Source organism: Drosophila miranda, chromosome 3 (genome assembly GCF_003369915.1).
Source record: "Drosophila miranda strain MSH22 chromosome 3, D.miranda_PacBio2.1, whole genome shotgun sequence".
Classification (NCBI taxonomy): domain Eukaryota; kingdom Metazoa; phylum Arthropoda; class Insecta; order Diptera; family Drosophilidae; genus Drosophila; species Drosophila miranda.
Window position 1 is genome coordinate 9,415,739 of NC_046676.1, and position 21,959 is coordinate 9,437,697.

At 47.3% G+C, this 21,959-nt stretch overlaps 2 protein-coding genes across 2 annotated transcripts; both read left to right on the top strand.

Moving 5' to 3' along the window:
- Window positions 1–7,855: 7,855 nt before the first annotated feature.
- Window positions 7,856–9,158, top strand: LOC108160798. The gene is made up of 3 exons (XM_017295016.2): window positions 7,856–8,164; window positions 8,217–8,435; window positions 8,499–9,158. Exons 1-3 carry the CDS (start codon window positions 8,020–8,022, stop codon window positions 8,942–8,944), a joined length of 810 nt encoding a protein of 269 aa, XP_017150505.1. The 5' UTR covers window positions 7,856–8,019; the 3' UTR covers window positions 8,945–9,158.
- A 2,721-nt stretch (window positions 9,159–11,879) lies between these two features.
- Window positions 11,880–21,308, top strand: LOC108160797 (5-hydroxytryptamine receptor 2B). The gene is made up of 9 exons (XM_017295014.2): window positions 11,880–12,541; window positions 15,238–15,895; window positions 17,148–17,281; window positions 17,487–17,596; window positions 17,659–17,848; window positions 17,978–18,115; window positions 18,824–19,165; window positions 19,285–19,758; window positions 19,884–21,308. Exons 2-9 carry the CDS (start codon window positions 15,511–15,513, stop codon window positions 19,980–19,982), a joined length of 1,872 nt encoding a protein of 623 aa, XP_017150503.1. The 5' UTR covers window positions 11,880–12,541; window positions 15,238–15,510; the 3' UTR covers window positions 19,983–21,308.
- Window positions 21,309–21,959: the final 651 nt, after the last annotated feature.

Here is a 21,959-nt window from a genome sequence, read left to right on the forward strand (position 1 = left end):
GTTTGTTCTCCGTCCGTGGCGCACACTTTCAATTATAATTATTAACAGATTGTTTGCTGCCTGACTTTGTGGTGGGCGCTGGGAAATTCTTTCTTTTGTGGTGTCTGTTTGTTCTTTCTGGAAATCACCTGAGTAATGCACTTGATGCCTGTGCAATTTCCTGCTCCTTCATCTGCGGGCCGGAACTGGGGCATCATTGTCCTTGCGTGTTCTTTTTTGTCTTTCAGTGTCCTGTCCTCCATTCTCCATCCTCCATCCTACCTCTGCCTCTGCCGATGGTTGTAGTGCACTTGTAGTTTTGCTGCAACTGTTCGCCGCTCGCTGTTTTTCTCTCTATTTTGCCAAAGGCAACTTTTAACATTTAATGATGCTGCTTTGTGTTTTAATACGCTTTGCTTGCTTGCCAAGCTCATGGCTGCCACATGCCCCATCGCCCCCTCGCCCCCTCGCCAGCCCTCCATCGTTCCCTTTCTATACCGCCCTGCCACTCCGCACTGCTCTTCAGCCAGCACGTGCCATAAGCAGCGCTTTGAAAACTTTTAAGTAGACAAGCAATGTCCACCACCCACTAACCAGCCACCTAGCCACCCATCACCCTTCACCCATCAGTATCGCCCACTCCCAGTGTCCTCCTGCTGCCTGGAACATCTTATATTACTTGTCCTGCCTTTTGCGCTTTAAGTTGTCTACTCAGTTCCAATTTTTCCCATCTTCTGCTGCTTGCCAAGGTGTTTGAAGCAATTTGTGTCGCCCAGTCTCTCTGCCTCTCTCCCTTTCTGGCACTGTACCTGTTCCTCTCTGTTTCCTGTCTCTCTGCTTAGTCGTTTTCTGGTCACCCATGGTCATGACAACAGCTCGGTAGAGTTTTGACTCTCTTACTCGTTGGCAACCAACAATTCTGGCTTTCTCGTGGCGTGCGGTCTGCAGATTGTGCCAATCTAACCTGTTGCCTGGTACGGCCTGTTCTGTTCTGGCCATCCAACAATCCATCTATTCTTCCATCCGCCCAGCCTGACTTGCTCATTGCCAGAGTGGCAAAGTTTCTGTCGCCTTCTGCCTTGAGCAAAGCGCAGCTCCCGACAGTGGGCGGAGGGGCCTACGCGCACCCCTTGCCATTAGGGCGGAAATGACCTGCATGTGCTGGGCCTGCTTTCAATGCAATTCCAATTTAACTTGGCCACAGTTACCATGCACTTCCAATCACATTCGAAACGGAACCCAGCCGAACCGAGCCGAACCAAACGAAACGAAACAAAACGAAATAAAATGAAATGAAAAGAAAAGTTTCGCTGCCACTTTCAAAATCACAAAGTGCAATTCGTAGAATTGGTGAACAATTTACGAAATTAAGTTCCGACAAAGTTGCAAAGGCTTTGCGCCGCCCAATGGGGCGGACGGAGGTGACTTTCCGATGGGTGGTAGTGGAAACTTGCCGGGGCTTCGGCAACTTTCAGGGCAAGGCTTCATGGGAGCAAAGTTGCAAAATCCCGCTCATCTCCGCCAGTTGCTAGTTGGCGGGGTGGAGTGGGGGGGGGAGTGTGCCTTCTGACCTGTTTCATCTGATTGCCACTTGGCTGCTCGGGTCAATCTGCATCTGCAACATAAAATGAGGAAAGACACCCAGAAAGAGAGGCAGGGAGGGGGAGCGACTGTGTGTGTGTGTGTGTGGGTGGCAGCTCTTTCGCAAATGCAAATGGCGCTGCATGGGACACATAGTCATTACAAATTAATTTCACACGTGAGCAAGTCGAAGCAGCAGCAGAAGACGACGAAAATCAGCCAAGACATCCGTGCAGAATGGCACAAGCCCGAGGGGAGCCTGGAGAGGGGACAGCTCACATAATGTCAGTCATATGACATTCAATTAGGAAAATTTGTTGCATCTTGATGAGTAAATGTGCCATGTGCGCCACGCCCCGCCCCCCTCCCCATATGCTGCTGTTGCGTGTCTTGTCGTTGTCGCCGTCGTTGTCCTTGCCGATGATAGTAACGATGGATCTGTTGTACAAGTCAAGAAGCTGTAAAGTGGTTCGCCTGGGAACTGGTTCCTCCATGCAGCGTGGCCAGCCCTCGCCCTGGTTCGTCCGCACTTCCGCTCACAAATCAATGGCGCTCAGGTGTTAGAGCGGTGAGAGTGTGTGGGTGGGATTGTACGGCATACTGGACAATGGCCGGTGCTAAAGCTGCTGGCAAATCTGCTTCACTCTCCTAAATTGCAAGAGCCTTGGTGTCCTCCGGTTTTTCTCCTACTCCTCCTACTCCTCCTCCTCCTGTCCCATCGACTGTTCTGCTCCTCCTGCTGCTTCATCCGCTTTTGCCGTGAGACCATTACAATGGCTGCTCTGTGGGGTGTTGGCTGGTAGCAGGGTCCTTGCTGAAATTTAATTGTTGCATTCGGTCAGGGACAGGATGTGCGTTAGTTGATGGCCAGACACCTGCTTAGCTGGCACTTCATCTATTTTGTACCCCCCATTGCCACGCCCTGCTGGTGCTGATGCTGCTGCTGCAACTCTCCTTCTGGCTGCATTTTGGCTCTAGTTCTGGCTCAATCAACTTGCAATTTTTTGTGTGCTGGTGCTGGTGCTGGTGCTGATGAAGGGATTGCCGGGCAAAATGAAAATGCCAGGAATATATCCTCTCGTTAAATATTACACATCAACAGCAGAACGTACCCCAACCACACTTGCAACAGCTCCAGCTCCAGCTTCGGCTTCAGCGGAATTTCCAACCAATGAAAACAACGCGTATCGTTTTTATTAAAAATTTCATTTTCATTTGCCAAAGCGAAAATGGGAAAATGGAAAATGGGAAAAGAGAGCAGGACCGAAAGTGTAGCTGAAGCAGGCGAAAATGTGGCAAATATGAAATATGAGCAATAAATGGGCGAACGTCCATCAGAGTCCTTGAGTTCTCTACTTCCATCTCCTTGACTTGCTCTTCAGCTCCCATTCCATCCTATTCGATCCCCTTCAGCTGAATGGGACAGGACACCACTTGCAATAATGCTCTTGGCCGGCGGCTAAAAAAATACGAGCCAAAAAAGATAACGAAAATAAAATAAAGACAAATAAACGTTCAAGTTCGAAAAATTAAAATTATACCATTCAGTCGAAGAAAAATATGCGAAAGTTAAGGCCCAGTGGAAAAGAAAAGAGAAAGAAAATGATTGAATAGCAAAATATGATATCCAGCAGGAAGTTCTGGCCTCTTGATCCGCAGCATCCCCGGCCCGCAGGCCCCATCAAGGGCCCAAGGCCATAAGGAATTCGCACGAAATTAAATGAGCAAAGGGCGAAAGGAAAGCAATGGATCCGAGCTGAATCCTTGGCCAAGCAACTATTTAATATATAAACCTTAAATTGGAATAATTGTTGGAGTACTTTCCGCTATCCCCCTGCTAATTCGCAGAGCCACTGCTTCAAGGGTAGCTACATTTCGGCAAAGAAAATACTATGGCAGTACAATTTTTGATTTATTTTCCAGCTTCGGGGAGGGCACAGCTTCCGCTTCTCGCACACACACACACACACACACACGTACAGTACAAATTCAGAGAGAGTGAGACAGAGTGAGAGAAGAAAGGGAAACTCGAGTGAGCTCGAAGCACCGAGCACCGCGCACAGCGCAATTAGCCCCACAATGGACGAGCGCGTCGGGTGAGAGTGAGTGGCCGCGGCAGAACGTCGCCAACAGGTAGCTACCGTCAGTCAATAGTTACTGCCGCCGTCCAGCACCAGCACCAAGCCCGAGCCCAACCCCATCCCAGAGGCAGACCAGCGTGGCACATACTCGGGCGGCACTTAAAATTTAAAGCGTTTCGAGTGTAATTGCGCGGTTGCCGTTAACGAGCCGCTTGTTTAAGTCCGGCCATGCCCCAAAAAAAAGAGGGAAAATGAAAAGAAAATGCTTTCAAAAGAGTGCGAAATATGGGGCACTCAGTTTTGTCTCAGTACCCTGCAGTTCTTCTGAAGATGGAACTGGATGGATGGACCGAAGGCAGACCCTGCTGCTTTTACTCCTTTTGCTACCCTGCTACCCTGCAGAGGATAAAAGATGCTGGAACTGAGTACCGCTTAATCAGCTTTAAGTGGAATAAAGTGCATCGGATCAGGGCCGGCATCCTTTGGGGTCATTCAGAATTCACCTGGCTAACGGTGACCATCAGCATGGTCATAATGGCCCGCTCCCAGGCTTGGTCTTGGCGCTGCTTTTGTTGATGCCGCTGCTGCTGTTCTTTTCTGGGCATTAATTAACATTTCAATGGGTGGACCACCGCAGTGGAAGAATAATTTCATTGCATTTAACAGAACGACCTTAAAGTGGGGGCCCAGGCGAGCAGGCACGTGGAAAACGGGAATGAAGGAGCAGGGCAGTGCAGGGCAGGCAGCGCCTCTCTGCGCATAATTCAAGATTTTTTTTTTTTTTGAGTGGAACAAAACCTCGGAGCTGGGAAGGCGGAGGACCGGGTAAGGGTGGGTAATATGAAATTTTGGCGCATGCAAGCCAGAAATGTGCAAGTTCAACGGAAACGGAAATTAAAGCACGGAGCCAGAAGCAGCTCCGGTCTATCTTCACTTCCCTCTGTCTTTTTTTCTCTCGCTCTGTCTCCCTCTTTCTGACCCTCTCTGGATGTCTCTTTCTGTGTGTATGTGAGCCTTTTTGTGCGTGTGTACTGAGTAATTCACAGTAATTTCACATATGAAAGCCACAGACTAAATGAAAGTGGAAAAGAGAAAATTACTCGCACTACAAGGTCCGACTATTTCACACTCGTATAAAATAACAGGGAGATACACAGAGGACAAGAGAGTGACAAGAGGGAGAGATGGAAAAACTTGTGCGAATTAGTCACAAATTGGACTGGCTAATTGACACCTGGCCACATCAGAGCCCCGAGCAAAGTGCTTACAGGACCGCAGCCTAAACAAACAGAATATGAGACAAAACATTCGCCACAGATCCGGATAAAAATGTACAATGTGCAGCAGCATCAAAAGGGGGTGCAAATGGAAGGCAAACAATGTTTGTACTAAATCAACAAGGGTCTGGGTCGTCCCTTGTCCGAAAGGGATCGAAGGGGATGACGGAAAGATCAGCCTAATCGGAAGATTTTAAAGCTTCAGACCTGGGCAGTTGATTGATTGGCCGATTGATGGATGCTTGAGTCGAGTGGAGTGGACGAGAGACACATTTATCCGAGCCCGAGAATTATCCCGCAGAGTAATTAATATTTACCTCTGTCATTGTTTGCCCTTTTCCCTTCTGACTCCTGCCTCCTGCCTCCTGCCCCCAGCCTGGCTTTCCACTCCGGTGAGTTTTCCTTTCAACGCCTTTTCTTTTTTTCGTTTTCCTCAACTTACAAATTACGCACTAATTAAGCAGCGTTCTCCTGCTCCTGCCGAGCCGCGCCCATTTTTCAAAGTCATTCGCGCACTCGACGCGACATGGACGGCGGACATGGGGGACTTGGGGGACTTTGACTTGGGTCACTCTCGGGATCAGCCTCTCCTCTCCTGTTCCACATTCTCCGAATGAGAATCAGTCTCACCTCAGTCAGAGAACTGGGAGCGCATTAAGCGGCAAAAGTTAATGTGCATAATTAATTCGCTTTTGCACTTTGCTCAGCCCTCATTTCATTTGTAGCGGTTTTCCTTTGTTTATCCCCACTCACACTCTCTCTCACTCTCTCTCTCTCTCGTCCCTCGCATAAATCAAATGGAAATGAAGAAAGTCGACAATATTCAAGGTCAGCGGCAGCGGCTATTCCCCGCGAACAAATTATTCATCATTCGACGGGTGTAACATTTTTTAATTGGCTGCGAAATGAAATTGGGTTTGTTCTTTGTTGCTGCTCCTGAAGTTCACACGCCCTCAGGGGCGGTGCAAGGGCTGGGTCTCTCCCCGTAAGCTGCAAATTCAATTGGCATAGCATCATGCACAATAAACAACTTAATTTGCAATATTTACCACCAGATAATTGAATGGCTTCCACCAGAAGACGGAAAGAAGAGCGACAAGGGTCCCAGGCAGGCTTCACAGGACGAAGGCAGGGAGCAGTAGGGCAGAGACAGGGATGAGGCAGCAGCATCCCCTGTTCACATACGCGACGAGTCGTCAAACATGCAAATGCCAAATTCAATAAACCGAATGGCAGGCAACAAATAGTCCAAATTATTACATAGCCGCACGCACAGGCACACGTGGGCGAGGAGAAGTCTGAAGAGTTGGGTTTTAGGGGCTGGGATTACCGGGCACCGACCCCCCCATTGAGACAAGCCGCTGAGCTACTTAGGAGCTCCGACCGCCACACAAAAATGAACCCCACGTTAGGGAAAGCCAGAATTTTCCGAATTAAATTGAACGACAAAAGTGCGTGCAATTGGCAGCCATATTGCGATGCTTCCACACCCCCCAAGACCCAACCATAACCCATCCCGGAAGCCGCCCTGGAAGCCGCCCTTCGCTGAGTGGAATGTACTTCTACTTATTGCGGCCATAAGTCGCTGGGGTCCCATGCGTGATATGAGTGTAAGCAAAAATAGAAATAGAAACAGAAACCCCAAAGAAGTTTTCCCCCAAAGCCCCCCTTTAAAGCTGCGTTCCCCCAGGGGAATCGGGCATCAGTCCCTAGCAGATGGACCTAGATACAGTGCCCCTCGACGTACGCTCCCCTCCACATCAATGTGCAGAATCTATTTTTCACTTTAAACTAACATTTTTTTTCGTTATACTTATGGTACGGTGTGTCTTTGTCTCTTCCCTGTCTTTGCCTTACATTTCATTGTGGTGATTGCTTTTCTTTTGTTTCTGACCTCTCCGGGGATGGGGGCCATTAATAAATTTCTCAGTTGGGAATTAACATTTACAGTTAGCTGGCGGAGCAACTTTTGCCCGACAAAACTTCAATTGTGTGGCATTTATCAAGGGCGTGCGCGTCTCGGACGTCGTCATCGGCTGTTTAAGCATCGTCCAGGGAATTGGTGCCCGTTCTGGGATTTCTCTGATTTGTATACATACATATATAGCTATATATATGTATATATATATATCGAGAGTGGGTATAAAGAGACGGCGAGCGCTGGCCTTAAGCTCTTTTCATGTTTTGACTGCGGTCGCCGATGCTGACGCTAACACTGTTGTTGCAACTCATAAATAATTCAAATAATTTACACGCTTACTTAAACGTTTCACAGCTCTGCGTATGTGTGGCTGCGCGTGTGTATGTGTGTGTGTGGAAGAGTGCCGCTGTGTTTGTGTGTGGGTGTGGGTACGCCGCATTATGTGGTTCATTGGTTTGGGCCAAAAACTGCAGCCAGCCACCAGAGCAATCAACTACGTCCGTTGCTGATGTTGCTCCCGTTGCTACTGCTCCTCCTACAGTTAACTAAACTGAACTCGACTAAACTTTTCACTATACCCATACCCACATACCCACACACACAGTAGCACCAACACCATCAACATATACTAGATATGGTGGTGTATGCATGTATATATATATATGTAAAGGACTCTTGGTGGTTACTGTGGTTTGCATTTTCATATCGCTCTCTATAATATTTTACAACAAAATTCTGTTGCTGTTGGCTTTTGTTGCTATTGTTGCTCTGGCACATAAAAAAGAGAAGCTGCTGCATTTTATGCTGTCACGTTGGGCTTTAAGTGCCCCAAAGGGGGGCGATGGAAGAACAGGCACATGCTTATGCACATGGATATGTAGACACTAATACCAGTTCTCATCAGTTTATGGCTAATGCAAGCAAAAGAGAGAGAGAAAGCCTGAACTCTTTCTTTCTTTCTCATATGTTTTTCCGTTTTAATTTTTGATTTACTAAATTTTAGAGCGAAAACAAACTACGAGTACTCCAATCTGGATACATATGCTTGTGCATATGTGATTTATGACCCCAAGGGGGATCTCAGCAGCCGATAACAGAGTTCCATGGAGCTGGTGGTCAAGTGCGCGTGCCGTCTCTCCGTTCAGTCATTTCCGAGCTGTCGAGGCGACCGTTGCCCAAGATGGATGAAATTTACTTACAGTTTCTGCTGTGCCAGTGCGTGCTGAATCGGGCCGACTGGGGTCTGACCATTGGCTGCATCAATGTGATGTATTCCTTCTTTCTGTTTAATTTCTGGGGAGTGGAGCTAGTCAGGACCTTACACGGTAAGCATATACGCAAATTCAGCTGATAAACTTATAAAGATTCAATTTCCAGACTATCCCGTCAAGTGGATGGTGCTGTACGGCTTCAATATCATGTTCAATATTATCACCATGATGCGTATCGTGAAGCGGGAGAGTATATCGGTCTTCTACTGGCTCTGCGAGACGGCCGCCCTGCTCCTGTTCCGCCTCCACTTCACGTACGCCCATGCGGATTTCTTTTGGCTGACAGACAACCAATTGTTCTTTGCCCTCAACGTAGGAGTGGATGGTAGGTTGGACCGCAGATCGATGCAGTGCTACTTTTGTTGTTGTTGTTCTCCCCTAATTTCAGTTTACATATTCCTCTCGCTGCTGGTCATGATCTACGTGATGTGGGGTCTGCATTTGGAGCTGGCTCGACAGTTTCCCAAGGAGCAAATGCGTAACGATTACAAGTACGATCCGGAGGCGGCTGCAGCAAAAAAAGCTGCTGAGGAGAAGAAGGATAGACTGGAGAGGCAGAGGAAGCGCGAGCTGGAAAAGGAAAAGCAGCTGGAAAAGGAGAAATTCAATGAGGAGATGGAGATGGAGGAGGAGACAGTGTTCACGAATGACTGTGGCCACAAGGAGGAACAGGCTTACGACCCAACCGCCCCAGAAGAGTCGAACCTCTATTCTGACGCCATCTCCGAGCACAGGGTGGATCATCTGTGTGCCCCAACCGCCCCTAACGAGAGCACACTCTTCATGGATGACGATGAGTGCAGTAGTTTTATTGAAATATTCTTCGGAGGATAGATAGTACGAGGTAGTATTATCAGGGCGAGGCTTCGCAGTGCGTAGGCGGGTTCCATTTCCGAACTGGCATAAACAATCCAAATGAAAGTAAAGAGCATTCTCACTTGACCCGAAAACGAGTCTGGCCGCAACTTTGGTCAAAGTCGGCAACAAAACCCCAAACTAAATAACAAACAAACAGATGAATGGAAGAGGAAAAACTTGACTTAACTTTGGGGGAGTGTGGAGAGTGAAGAGTCGGTGGGGTTCGGGGTGGGAATTGTTGGAAAAGGGATTACGATCAAAGCGTTCGATTGAGTGTGTCAATAAATTCCTGCCAGTCGACCGAGTGTAGAACATTTGTCCAGCATCAGCGATAAATAGTTGCCACACGCTCGCCACACACCCAGCCCTGTCTCTCGGGAAAGAGGGATCGGATCCCTTTTGGCCAAAAAGTTTCGTGTGAATTTAGTGCGGCTCATTAAGCCGGACAGTGTCAGTCATGTGTGTGTTTGTGTGTGTGGCTGGCTGTGTCTGCGAGAGCGTGTGCCAATGGATTTTCATTCAAACTTCATTAAGTTGGAATTGATGAAGAGAGGAAATTGCTGGGGCCATTGTCATTCGCACTGTCATTGCAGCCAGAATTTTCAGTGCCTAACCATTGTTGTTGCCCCCATGTATAATAACGACACAACAGGCATTTGTCAACGTTTTTCAGGGACCAGAACCAGAAGCAGGATCAGGACTTGTACCACCACAACTAGGACCAAGCTGGTCTAGGCTTTAAATGAGCGCGCTCATTAAGAAAATTAATGTTTGGGATTCATTAAAAGTGTCAAAGTGCGCACATTAAAAATGTATAAAATCCCAAGGACTTTTCCGGCGGGAGGAGCAGTGGCATAACGAAGCCAACGTCTTTGTCGTTCGCCGATTTTATTAACAAACAAAACATTAAAGGCTCATAAAATGTTGATACAGCATAGGGCGCGGGGAGCGGGGCACGGGGCATGGCAACAGCCGCAGCGTCAGGATGGTGGATCCAAGGCTTTGTTCTTGGCTGCTCATAAAACTGTCCCATATTGGCGGCTCAAGGACTGACATGCAGACACCCACATCAGTCTGTGTACATATATGTTCATATATTGTATATCTTGTCGGAGCATCTCATAAAACTAAACCGCAATTCATCAGTAAATTCTTTTCTTCTTCTATTCTCTCTTTTTTTGTTGGTCAGGACTCCGTTCATCCGCACGATGGATGTCTGTGAATATGCTACAATTTTATGCGCCCATAAAATGCGTAAAAATTGTTTTTATTATAATTATTATGTTATGCATGGTGACAAGGCAAGTTTATTGCACTGCCTCATAAAAGTGGAGACCTCTATGAAGTGATGATGCTGTCGAACTTTAGTCGCTTGTCGCTCACTCCCCCAATGCTCCCCCAACAGCATTGCCGTTGCCGTTGCCATTGCCATTGCCGTTGCCATTGCTCGTTGCAGCTTATCTTTGCCACATTTATAATGGAAAATTATTTGAGATTTTCGCTTAACTTTGTGCCATTTGAAACAATGACAGTTCGGAGTCAACTGCGGAGTCAACAACCTTCTCCGCTGCAGCTGCAGCCTGGCCTTGCCTTTCCTGCTTCGAGGGGTTGCATGTCACGCACTGGCAAATGCTTAACGCTCCCCAGCGCACATACACACACACACACACACTAACGCAGAGAGAGGGAAAGATAGAGGGATGCACCATGGCAATCTTATGTGCTGGCAGGACGCAGGACGAGTCTCCAGTTAAAGTTTCTGGCTCATTAGTAGAATGCTTAAAATATATTAAATGTGTGCAACTTGAGGGTCCTTCCACGCTCGGTTGAGCCACCGCTTAAAGCTCCATCAAGATAGTTCCATTTATAGATATAAATTGCAGCTTTTGCTCCCCCTCGTTGGCTGTGTTAATTTCCCAATCAGAGTCGTACGCGTAATGTGAGGCTGAGAAATGATTATGTACTGGTCATGCTGCTGCTCTGCTCCGGACAGGGCCTAGCAATTGCAACAATCAATATTTTATTGTTGTACAAATATAGAATGAAAGGCGGAGTAGCTGATGGAAGGCGGGTGATTCATGCCCCATCCACATGAGCCACATACCACAAGCCACAAAGGCAGCAACTTAAAAGGCAGTCGACAAAGCCGTAGCGCCCAGGGCTGACCAGAGTCGAGCCAAGGCAAATAAATGAACGCCGTAATTATTGCTGATGCCGACGCCGGAACGGGGCCAAAATGTCACGTACTGGCAATAAACCGCTGCTAATTTACGATGCCCCGGACTGGTCCTGGTCCAGGTCTTGGTCCTGCTCCTGCTCCTGCTGCCTAGTTCGGAGTCCTATGCCTGATCCAGCGACATAACAAAAGGCAACGGAAGTCAAAAGGCAAACGGCAAACGCCTAAGCAGTTTGACCAACTCGAGAAGTTGTTGGCCGGACTACGGAATGTTTCACATTACGGCAGCTGCATAGAAATGGCCATCAAATTGAAGGCGGACCCATCGAAAATGCCAATAAGCAGACACAGAGAAGGGCCTAATGCGCATTAGCCGAAAGATATCGTGTCCGTGCCCCCACCGCCTGCATTAGCGATATTAAAATGGAGCAGATCTTGCATTGTTCGGATTTCCCTTCGTTGTTTTGCATCCATTAGTCGAGCATCAGAAGCTCACTGATGCGGAACGAGCAGCAGATTTCCTCTTGTCCGTTAATTTTGAAAAACTAATCTCGTTGCAAACTCGAAACTCAACAGGCAGCAAAGAGAGCCGGAAAACGGCGGCTCTCTTAGCCAGCACGAGTGTAGACTTTCCACATGCCGTATAAGAGAGCAGAGGGAGCCGGCAAAGGCGCCTGCGTCAGTCGGTAAAGTCTACAAGAAAATCAGCTGCTTTCGGTTGTTCCTTCTGCTCGAAACGGCCACATTGAAGCAGTTTGTCAATAGTTACGCTTGGGTATAGGTTCAAGACGCGAAGCGCCGCGACTCGCGTGCCGCCAGTTTAAAGAAAAAGACAGAGCCAGACCAGACTAATTGTTACTGAAATATTCGGGAATATCAAGACTGGATAGACTGAAAGTCACAGCCATCCGATCCAAAGCTTCAACGATTGAAAGATTTTGAGGAAAAAGCACATTCCAATACTCAACTTCTGTTTCAAGCTGAGAGTTCTTATTTTTTGTTTTTTGTGGTATAATTGAATAACAAAAGTGAGCGAAAAGCCCCGCATAATTAGGACGCAAACAAGAAAACCCCCCGAAATAAAAAAGATAAATAAAATCAACCATAGAATCCCATACAAACAAAACTGCGAGACGAAGGAGGCTGTCATTGTGTGTGCTCTCAGTATCTGTGTCTGTGTCAAGTGGGGGGTGAGAGACCATCATCATCATCATCATCCTCTCCAGGTCCAGGTCCAGGTCCGGGTCCGTCACCGTAGCTGTTGTCCGCTTCGTTGTCGTCATCGTTGGCGTTGCCACAACTCGGTATAAATATTCATTTTGACGAATCTACCTGCGGCTGAGTGGCGCTAATGAAGCGCACAAAATGAAAATGAAAGGACATAATTATGCTTATGTGTGAGTATAATGAATACGAATTTTATGTTACTTTCCCCCACCCACAAGGTCAGTCGTTGCTGGTATAAATGCTTTTTACAGCTCTAGCACACACTGATAATTTTGACATACATTCCCATTTTTGTTTGTGCAGTTGCATTGAATTGCTGGATAAATTCTTCTTATAGTTTTTGGTACTCGTTTTGGTCCTGGTCCCAGCCCACATCCTCTTCCTGTCTTACTTGTGGCTCTGTTCGCGGTAAATCGTGTTGCCGGTTTCATTTTGCTGGCCTGTTTGGCTGCTGCTGCCTATTGTGCACTCGTCTAGTGGAAAATTGAATTGAAAATGTGACTCACAGCTCGATTCGTTCCATGAATGACAGTCCTACAGGCATGTCGACCCCAACATCGAGAGCAATTATAGTCCTGCATTAGGTTTCAGTTTCCATTGTTACGGAAAGTTGCGCCTTGAGTGCAGACTGCTGTTCGATTGGCGGATGGTATCATCTTCCTAAAGTTTCGCCCCCATTGGTCTATGAACTCCATCCATCCATGCAGGCATTGTTTCGGCTCTCCCGCTAACTGCAGGCCACTTACATGTATCCTCTGACAACTGGTAACAGAATTATGTTGCAGAACATTAAACTCTTCTTCTAATTGGAGCATTGTACGAGTCTTCAGCTCAGCACTTTACACCGCTGCAGCGCGCTGCACTCTAGGCCCAGGCGAATAGCATCCAGATATGCTGGAAATTGGGAGAAGTGAAAACGGAATGGACTAGGATGATCAAAACGAAATGTCTGCCAAAAGATTATGCTGACACAACGGCAACAGCAGCAGCAGCAGCATTGGCAATGGGAATGGCAACAACAAAGGAGCCAGGCCAGTGCCAGCAGCAGACATTCAACAGAGCTTTCTGTATATTTATTAGAGTATGAATTAATTCAAGTATGTGTTTGTGTGTTTGTGTGTGCATCTGTGAGATTGTGTAAGGGGTAAGAGTCGAGCCTTTGGGGCAGATTCTGATTCAGATTCGTGTAGGAAGCAACCGCAGCTCGACGCGATTTTTTCTGTCCTTCCGTTTCGACTATGCTATCCCCCAAAGCGAACTGTGATGCCAACGTTAGCACATATTCCTTGCCACCCAACCCCTACCGACCGTATCCCGTATAGAACCAAAACAAAACAAAAAAAATGTATTAAAGCTCGAATTTTCTTTCATAATTAAGAAGAGTAAAAAAGCTTGTGGAGTCACGAATTCAAGATACCACTTAAGATATATTCGATTTGGTTTATAGCCCCGTTTTTTTTAATTATTTCAAACCTCTTAGTTAATGAACCCACAAACACAAATATTCTGTAAAAGTCCTACAGTTATACTAAACAGCCTGCATTCAAGATTTTATACACATGTACGAGTATGTATGATCCAAGAGGGGCGAGGTACAACTAGAAGAAAATGTAGGAACCGAAAAGGAAAGCGAAACCCCATAGAAAGGAACCCAAAACATTTTTAGTGCATTTATTAATAGCAAGGCGACGAGGACTGTGACTACGACTATGCCTTGAGCTAGGCGGCGAACAGGGAAAGGAGCGGGGCGGATGACGATTACCTTGACTATGAAAATATTTCTCACACATGAGCTGCTAGAGCGCATTGCATCGCATCGCTTCGCTCTTCCTCTTTCCGCTTTCGACGTTCTTATTAGCATTTTTGCCAGTGTTCTCCGGGCCAAAACCAGCAACAGCTAAAATAACCGCAACGAGGGCTGCCCCAAGCGTTTCGGAAGGGAAATTGGGTCGACGCTGGAGATAAAGTTGCCCCACCCATAGCTCGCCCTCTGACGGCTATCTATCAAGCAACCTTCGCCGTGAGTCGGGCTCCCCAGGCAGGTGTTGGCCCGAGGGACTGTTTCAGACTGGTTAACTGTTTTCACCTGGGTTCCAGCCGCCGTGGGACACCTTGACACAGACAAAGGTCACCTAATGTGTTGCAGTCTGTGTGTGGGGGCACGGCACACAAAGGCCAAGAGCCAACGCCTCAACGCCCGACCAGCCCCATTCTCTGTGAGTGTTTGCTAGACGAGAATGGAAATTTTCAAGCTTTTTGCTTCTTTATTGCATTTTTCCCTCTAAAGAAACATACCATTTTGCAACCGTTAGGCGGTGGGGATGTAGTTTTCTTTAGAAGATACAGAAACCAGGTTTTACTAGTGAACAGTTAGCTTTGATTGTTTCCTCGAATAGCAATTGAAAAGTGATCTGAGTTTAAAGGTTTAAAGGTAGGAAAAACAATTTGTAAAAGAATTTGCCCGATGTCGATGATTAATTAATTGGGGGTCTCTCGAGGTAAACTGGGCGCAACGAGACGAAAATAATTAATCATGATGCGAACTCAATTTGCTGCACTTATACTAAGTACATGTGAGTGCTGTCTCTTTAGAAATTGCAGTATTTTGAGGATTAAATTATCTAATCTTTGCTGAAATGCTTTCCCTTGCAGTATTCTACGGCTATCGTATAAGTAAAGATTAATATATTGCATATACTGAGAAAAATGTATCTTCAAGGATATCTAAAGCGTCGTGTCTTGTAAGCGGATGAAAACTTCTTTTTTGGTTTTGCTTTTGGTTAGGTTTTTTCCTCGCTTTTGATGTGCTGCTGCCATTCATCGTTGACTACCGCTATTGACTCTCGAACCGCCCTGTATTTTGCAGTTTACGTGTTAAGTGCTTGGCAAGCACGATTAAGACGGTTTATCACCCGCAACAGCGGCAGCAACACGAGCGACAATCACAACATCAGCAGAGGCAACATCAGCGGCAACAGAGGCTACAGCAACTGAAACAGCAACAGAATCAACAGCAACAGCTGCGACGGCAGCATCAGGAACAAACGCGTTAGACACATTGACACGCCCCAAACAGTGTCACACAGATACACACTCACACATAGGCCGGCACACAGATATACACAGATATATCCACATAATGCTGAAAGCAATGACGACACCAGCTACATTGTCAGCAGAGTTCGCCGCTGCCGCTGCTGCTGCGATGGATGACGATGTCCCCACGAGCATTTTTGAAATAGAACTGCCTGCCATTTTGCTCAACGAGAGCCTCTTCATCGAGCTGAATGGCAATCTAACCCAGTTGGAAGGCACGACCACCAATTTGAGCCAAATCATTTGGAATCGCAGCGATGACAGTAGCAGTGGCAGTGCAAACGGAAACGGAAATGGAAGCCCCATCTTCGGTCTGGACGAGCAGCGGCGGGTGGTCAGCGAGCGTGAGGCGGCCGAGTTCTGGCTGCTGGTCAAGATGATAGCCATGGCCGTCGTGCTGGGCCTGATGATACTCGTCACCATTATAGGCAAGTACTTAATCAAAATCAAATCCAAATTTAAATTTTGCTTCCCCCAACACACACACAAACGATGGGGAGCAGGGCAGACAGTGCCAAGGGGGAAGGCATTAAATTATTCTCAAATTTATGCCGCTGGGATAAGAAAAGGAAAGGCAAAAGTTTCCATATCGCCGCCGAAGTGAACTGTAAATGAAGTGAAATTTATGATGCAGAAGATTTTTATTGCGCCCTCTTGGTGGATATTTATTGATTTTTTGGGGGCTTACAAAGATGATTTGCTGCCTCCACTAGGGGAGTGGCTGGCTGGCTGGATGGCTGGCTGGATGGCTGCTTGGTGGTGGCAGATGATATATGAGGAGTTCCTTGTGCTGAGACGTTTAAGACCTCAACTGAGGTGGCTGCTGCCTGGCACAAACAATGTTCTCCGAAATGTCTGTGGCACGTGAAAAGCTATTAAAAACGCGCCAAGGCGTCAAATGGAAATTACGACAAACACACGGATACTCCGTACACTCGCACACAGATGGGAGGAGCACCTAAAACACACACACACACACACACACACACACAGAGATAACAGTTTGTCTACATTTGGTAGATGCGACGTAAACGCAACATATCCTTGGCAAGGCATATGCAAATGCAGTTGCTGGCATGGGCCAAGCGACGACAAAACGTTTTGACAACCTGCAGCCAAGACCGAGCTGTCTCAGCCGAGCCATAAAAGGAGGGAAAGCAGTGGGGAAACTGACGTGGTGTCACTTTTGTGCCTTTGGGGAGGTGTAGCAGAGAGGGTGCCACAGCGGCAATTACATTTTGCCAAGTTGCATGCGCTTAATCAAAGCCAGCAACGACAATGATGATGGCGACGTTGACTCTGAGCAAGCTGCCAGCCAGCTCTCATTTGCATCCCACAGAGAAGGAGCAGTAAGGAGTAGGAGAACTGTTAGGAGACAAGTCCCGAGGCTAAGAGCGAGAGGGGAAGCATGCCTGCTTCCACATGCACCATTGCCAGCAATTAGGCAAATAGCTGGAAACTCCTTTGAGATGACGCTTCTGCCACTGATTGATTCTGTCGAACTCGATTTACTGCTCCCCGAATCGGCACCCAAAAGTTAATGACTCTGACTGGGGCTTGTGCTGGGGCTAATCCTACTCCTAATCCCCTACCCATTTATGCATCGTTTGCTGCATCAACGTATATCAGCGTTCATTCCGAGAGCTGCATTCTGAAATGGTCTTCCTTTTGTGTCCACAGGCAATGTGTTCGTTATTGCCGCCATTATACTGGAGAGAAACCTGCAGAATGTCGCCAATTACTTGGTTGCATCTCTGGCAGTCGCTGATTTATTTGTGGCCTGTCTTGTCATGCCGCTCGGCGCCGTCTACGAGGTAAGTGTCCATTATCGGTGCCATTGTGGTTGTCTCACTAACCTGACTAACCTAATGGAAGTCTGTGCGAAAAGTGATTGCCAATTAAATTAGGCGCCAAAGAGTTGGCTCTCTGCTGCATGCTCCATGACTAATTGTTTCAATTGCATCATCCAAACAAGCAAACAATGTGCTATCGACTACTTGTACTTTTCCATTTCTTTAGATAAGCAATGGCTGGATATTGGGGCCGGAACTTTGTGACATTTGGACGGCTTGCGACGTCCTTTGCTGCACAGCATCCATATTGCATCTGGTGGCCATTGCGGCGGACAGGTGAGTGTCAGAGTCGCCTTTCCCGGAGTGACGGAAGCAATTTCGCTTTGTTTCCCTCGAAGATATTGGACGGTGACCAACATTGACTACAACAATCTGCGGACCCCGCGGCGCGTCTTCATGATGATATTCTGCGTCTGGTTTGCCGCCCTGATTGTGTCCCTGGCACCGCAGTTTGGCTGGAAAGATCCGGATTATCTGAAGCGCATCGAGGAACAGCACTGCATGGTGTCGCAGGATGTGGCCTATCAGGTAAGAGATATTGATGGCAGTAATCTCCAGCCATGGTCAATGATTTCCTCTCTCTCTCTTTCGTTCTCTCGTTCTCTCTTTCTCTCTGTCGCTCTCTATCTTTGTTGCTTTTTCTCTTATAACCCATAGATATTTGCAACCTGTTGCACCTTCTATGTGCCTCTGCTGGTGATTCTATTTCTGTATTGGAAAATCTACATAATTGCCAGGAAGCGCATACAACGACGCACACAAAAGTCCTTCAATGTGACGTTGACGGAAACAGATGTAAGTGCAATCGAAATTTCCCCTTCCCCTCCACCTCCATCTATTCCCTACTTCTAATCCCAGTGATAAATGTCAAGTGTCCACTTGGCCAGCCTCGTGGCAAGAAATAGTCGAAAAATTACGCATACGCCCGTCCTACATATGATGCTATTCTATTCAGTCCCCCTTTATTGGAGGGAGGCTGGCCGAGTGGATGTTGATGCTGCTTCAGAAGTGTATTTGCTTGCCTGCCATAATGAGTATGTCATTAGCAGAAACAATAATGCGAATGTGAATGGGCAGGGGTGTGGGCATGGGCGTGGGCGTGAGCGTGGGCGTGGGCATGACAGAAGGAGTCCTCGGCTGCTCATTAGAATGCCCAAGTGAGCACTCGATGCGAGCCCCAAGAGCCAAAAGCCAAACAAATGCCAACCGAGATTTATGATCAGTCCAATGTGGCCATGCCTGTGTCCGTGTCCGTGCCCCTGCCCCTGCCCGTGTCCAGGGGAGTGGAAAATGCGTGGCATATGGGGAGTGCTAGCTGAAATAATTACAGTTCCAGAGAAAGTTGATTTGATTATATTTCGTTGACAAGACACGAGCCAAATGCTGCTCAATGTTCTGCCAATAATTTGCCAAAGCACTTTTCATCGAGTCCATAAACAAACAAGCCATAAATAAGTCGAGTACCAGCTTCTCCCACCTCTTCGCCTCATTTCATTTTCCCAGTGCGACTCGACAGTGCGTGAGTTGAAGAAGGAGCGGGGCAAGCGGCGCGTGGCAGAGCGGAAGCGGCAAGAGGCTGGCGACGAGATATCCGCTGGCGTAACCGAGCCGCAGGTGCAACAGCGGACGCGTAAGCGAATGCGGATCTGCTTTGGCCGCAACACGAACACGGCCGGCATCTGTGCCGGCTCGGAGGGAGCCGTTGCTCGATCCATGGCCGCCATAGCCGTGGATTTTGCCAGCCTGGCGATCACGCGGGAGGAGACGGAGTTCAGCACCAGCAACTACGACAACAAGAGCCACGCGGGCACCGAGCTGACGACAGTCTCCAGTGACGCGGACGATGTAAGTGCGATTAAGCTCGCGTGGCGGATGAGAAACCCACCGAAGCCGCTAATTGTTTGCACACCTCTTTGTTCCACCTAATGGGGCCTTTGCCTTTGCCTTTGCCCTTTTCCTCGCAGTACCGCACCAGCAACGCTAATGAAATCATCACGCTGTCGCAGCAGGTGGCCAATGCCGCGCAGCATCATCAGATAGCCTCCCACCTGAATGCCATAACGCCGTTGGCCCAGTCCATTGCAATGGGCGCCAGCCACCTTACCACATCCACGGCTGGCATTCGGACGGAGGAGGGCGCAGAAGCAGTGGGCGGAGGCAGCAGCCCCGGCAAGGCCGTGGGCATTGGCATGGGGACTGTGCTATCCAGCATTGCCAATCCACACCAGAAGCTGGCCAAGCGCCGGCAGCTGCTGGAGGCAAAGCGAGAGCGCAAGGCCGCCCAGACACTGGCCATCATCACAGGCGCCTTTGTCATCTGCTGGCTGCCCTTCTTCGTGATGGCCCTGACAATGAGCCTGTGCAAGGAATGCGACATCCATCCGGCCATTGCCTCGCTTTTCCTCTGGCTGGGCTACTTCAACTCCACCCTGAATCCGGTATGTAAATCCATGCGAGAGCACTGAACGGAACAACTTTTCTTCCTTTCTTCCCAAAGGACGTAACAATAGCCCTCGGTACTACTGCATCTCTTTCTCTATATGTTATTCGTATCTTTTCTAAGGTCATTTATACCGTGTTCAATCCGGAATTTCGAAGAGCCTTCAAGCGGATTCTCTTTGGCCGCGGCAATGCGGCGCGGGCTCGCAGTGCGAAAATTTGATTTCAACTGAAGGCCAACGAGGACCAGTATCTATAATTAAGGTGAAACCTCACAAACAAAACTCTGGCAGAGCCGTACTCGTGCTCGCAGGAGGAGAGGTCAGTATCGACATGCTATGGAATTGGCCCATCTATGTAGCATGTAGATGGAATATGTTTTAGCAGCGACAATCTAAACTAGTTGTAAACAACCCACACACACACACACACACACACCCATGTGTCCCAAAGACAAGAATCAGCAATCCGATGCAAAACGAAATTGTAGTCTTAGTCAATGCTTCTTAGCGGATATACATATGGCATTATTGTAGATGATAGATACTCAGTAAATGTAAATTATGTAAATGCATATGCATATGATAGATACTTCTAGTCTTCCCTGTGTCTTAAAGAACCCCAAGTGAAGTAAAGTTTAAATATTAGAGCCCTAAGTAACCAGGTTGGGAATGATAATGATATCGGGGTAAGTGGTAAACAAGGCTGGGTCCAAGGAATTCGTATTTCAGTGTTAGTTGAATGTGTTTCGCTCTAGTTTAAGCATAATGCTCAATTATTTCCATCAGAATAACTATAAGTCTAAGTGTATGTATCATGTGTGTATACAAGTCAATATCAAATTTTAACGAATTTACACGGCAAACATAAATTACTCTAGAGGATCTCCGCCACACATCAACAACTTTGCATTGTATGTATAACAAGATAAAAGCCAATTCACATGACACTCAAAAAACGCATCTAGCACGGCTTATAATCCAGGAAAATTAACTCAAGTGCAGAAGGGAACGCTGAAACTTTCCCCCAAAAGCCCCGCCTGCCCCGCAGCACACCGCACAGCACTTCTAATTGTTAACCGAAACCGCAGAACAGCAAAGTTGAAAACCAAAGCAGTTCTGGTTGGATCATGATATATGAGCTATACTCAAACGCACGCATACCACACATACACATCCTCCAGTCGAATATGAGATATATGCATATGCATATGTATGTATGTGTGCTCATATACGAGTATATAGTGGTATATTTATGGTACATTTTTGAAAAGTTTTCTTGTTAATAAATGGACTTACAGTTTTAGCAGATAGTCAACCAGAAACCACCCGGCAACAACAAAAGTAACAACAGAAACTTAGAATACTATATATGTAGTATGTATGTGTGTGCGCATCTGTACGAAGTAGCCATTAAGTCAATGCTTCAGTTGAAACATAATATTCTTCAAAGTGCAATATACATATGTGTTTATATATATTTGTGGGTGTATTTATGCAACTTCTCGATGTGTATTTGATGTCAAAATTATTAAAATTGTGTTTTATCCAAAGCGGTTGTCCTGCCCTCGATATATTACATATTCATATTACTTTCAGATGCCGGTGGGGTGGTATGGGAGGAATGGGTGTTTCGTGGTCGGTCTCTCCTGTGCATTGGACAGTTTGAATGTTTCCTCTCACGTCGAAATTGACAAAGTTTTCAGGCCAAAGCAGGCCGCACGCACTGGCGTCTGTTTTGTATGTATTGTAGCTTAGCAAACTGCCCGCGCATTCAAATGTCAAAGTTCAAGTGCACACACAGGGAGCCCCATACGACAACACATACTGCCTATGCGGATAGGTCGAGTGGTTGTGGGTGGTATAGTGGGTCTGGGGCTGGAGATGGATTACCCATTGGCATTATCAACACCGGAACAGGCAAAAGCCGACAAATGGTCCTGAATGGGCTGGCGCACTCTCCCACATTGAGAGAGCGGAAATAACAACAAAAATCGATACTTCAGGCAAAACTCTGATACTCTGGTATTCGCTTATTAAATTTTCGCCCTTCTCTGGAAGGAGACCATCAGACCCATTCTTATGTGCATTATCTGAGGCTGCAGCTAAGTGTCTCAAAACTGGCTGACTCCATAAACCACTAATTACATTGGCCACCAGGAATTTGGGTCAAATGGGAACGCTTTCAGCTGATACAAAGC

What these genes read in the sequence shown, in the direction of transcription:
- LOC108160797 (XM_017295014.2), top strand. Translation starts at nt 15,511, where the DNA reads ATGCTGAAAGCAATGACGACACCAGCTACATTGTCAGCAGAGTTCGCC. An exon ending in CGCAGGATGTGGCCTATCAG is followed by an intron (nt 17,849 to 17,977) that starts GTAAGAGATATT and finishes TATAACCCATAG; the next exon opens with ATATTTGCAACCTGTTGCAC. An exon ending in TGACGTTGACGGAAACAGAT is followed by an intron (nt 18,116 to 18,823) that starts GTAAGTGCAATC and finishes TCATTTTCCCAG; the next exon opens with TGCGACTCGACAGTGCGTGA.
- LOC108160798 (XM_017295016.2), top strand. Translation starts at nt 8,020, where the DNA reads ATGGATGAAATTTACTTACAGTTTCTGCTGTGCCAGTGCGTGCTGAAT. An exon ending in GCTAGTCAGGACCTTACACG is followed by an intron (nt 8,165 to 8,216) that starts GTAAGCATATAC and finishes TTCAATTTCCAG; the next exon opens with ACTATCCCGTCAAGTGGATG. An exon ending in CCTCAACGTAGGAGTGGATG is followed by an intron (nt 8,436 to 8,498) that starts GTAGGTTGGACC and finishes CCCTAATTTCAG; the next exon opens with TTTACATATTCCTCTCGCTG.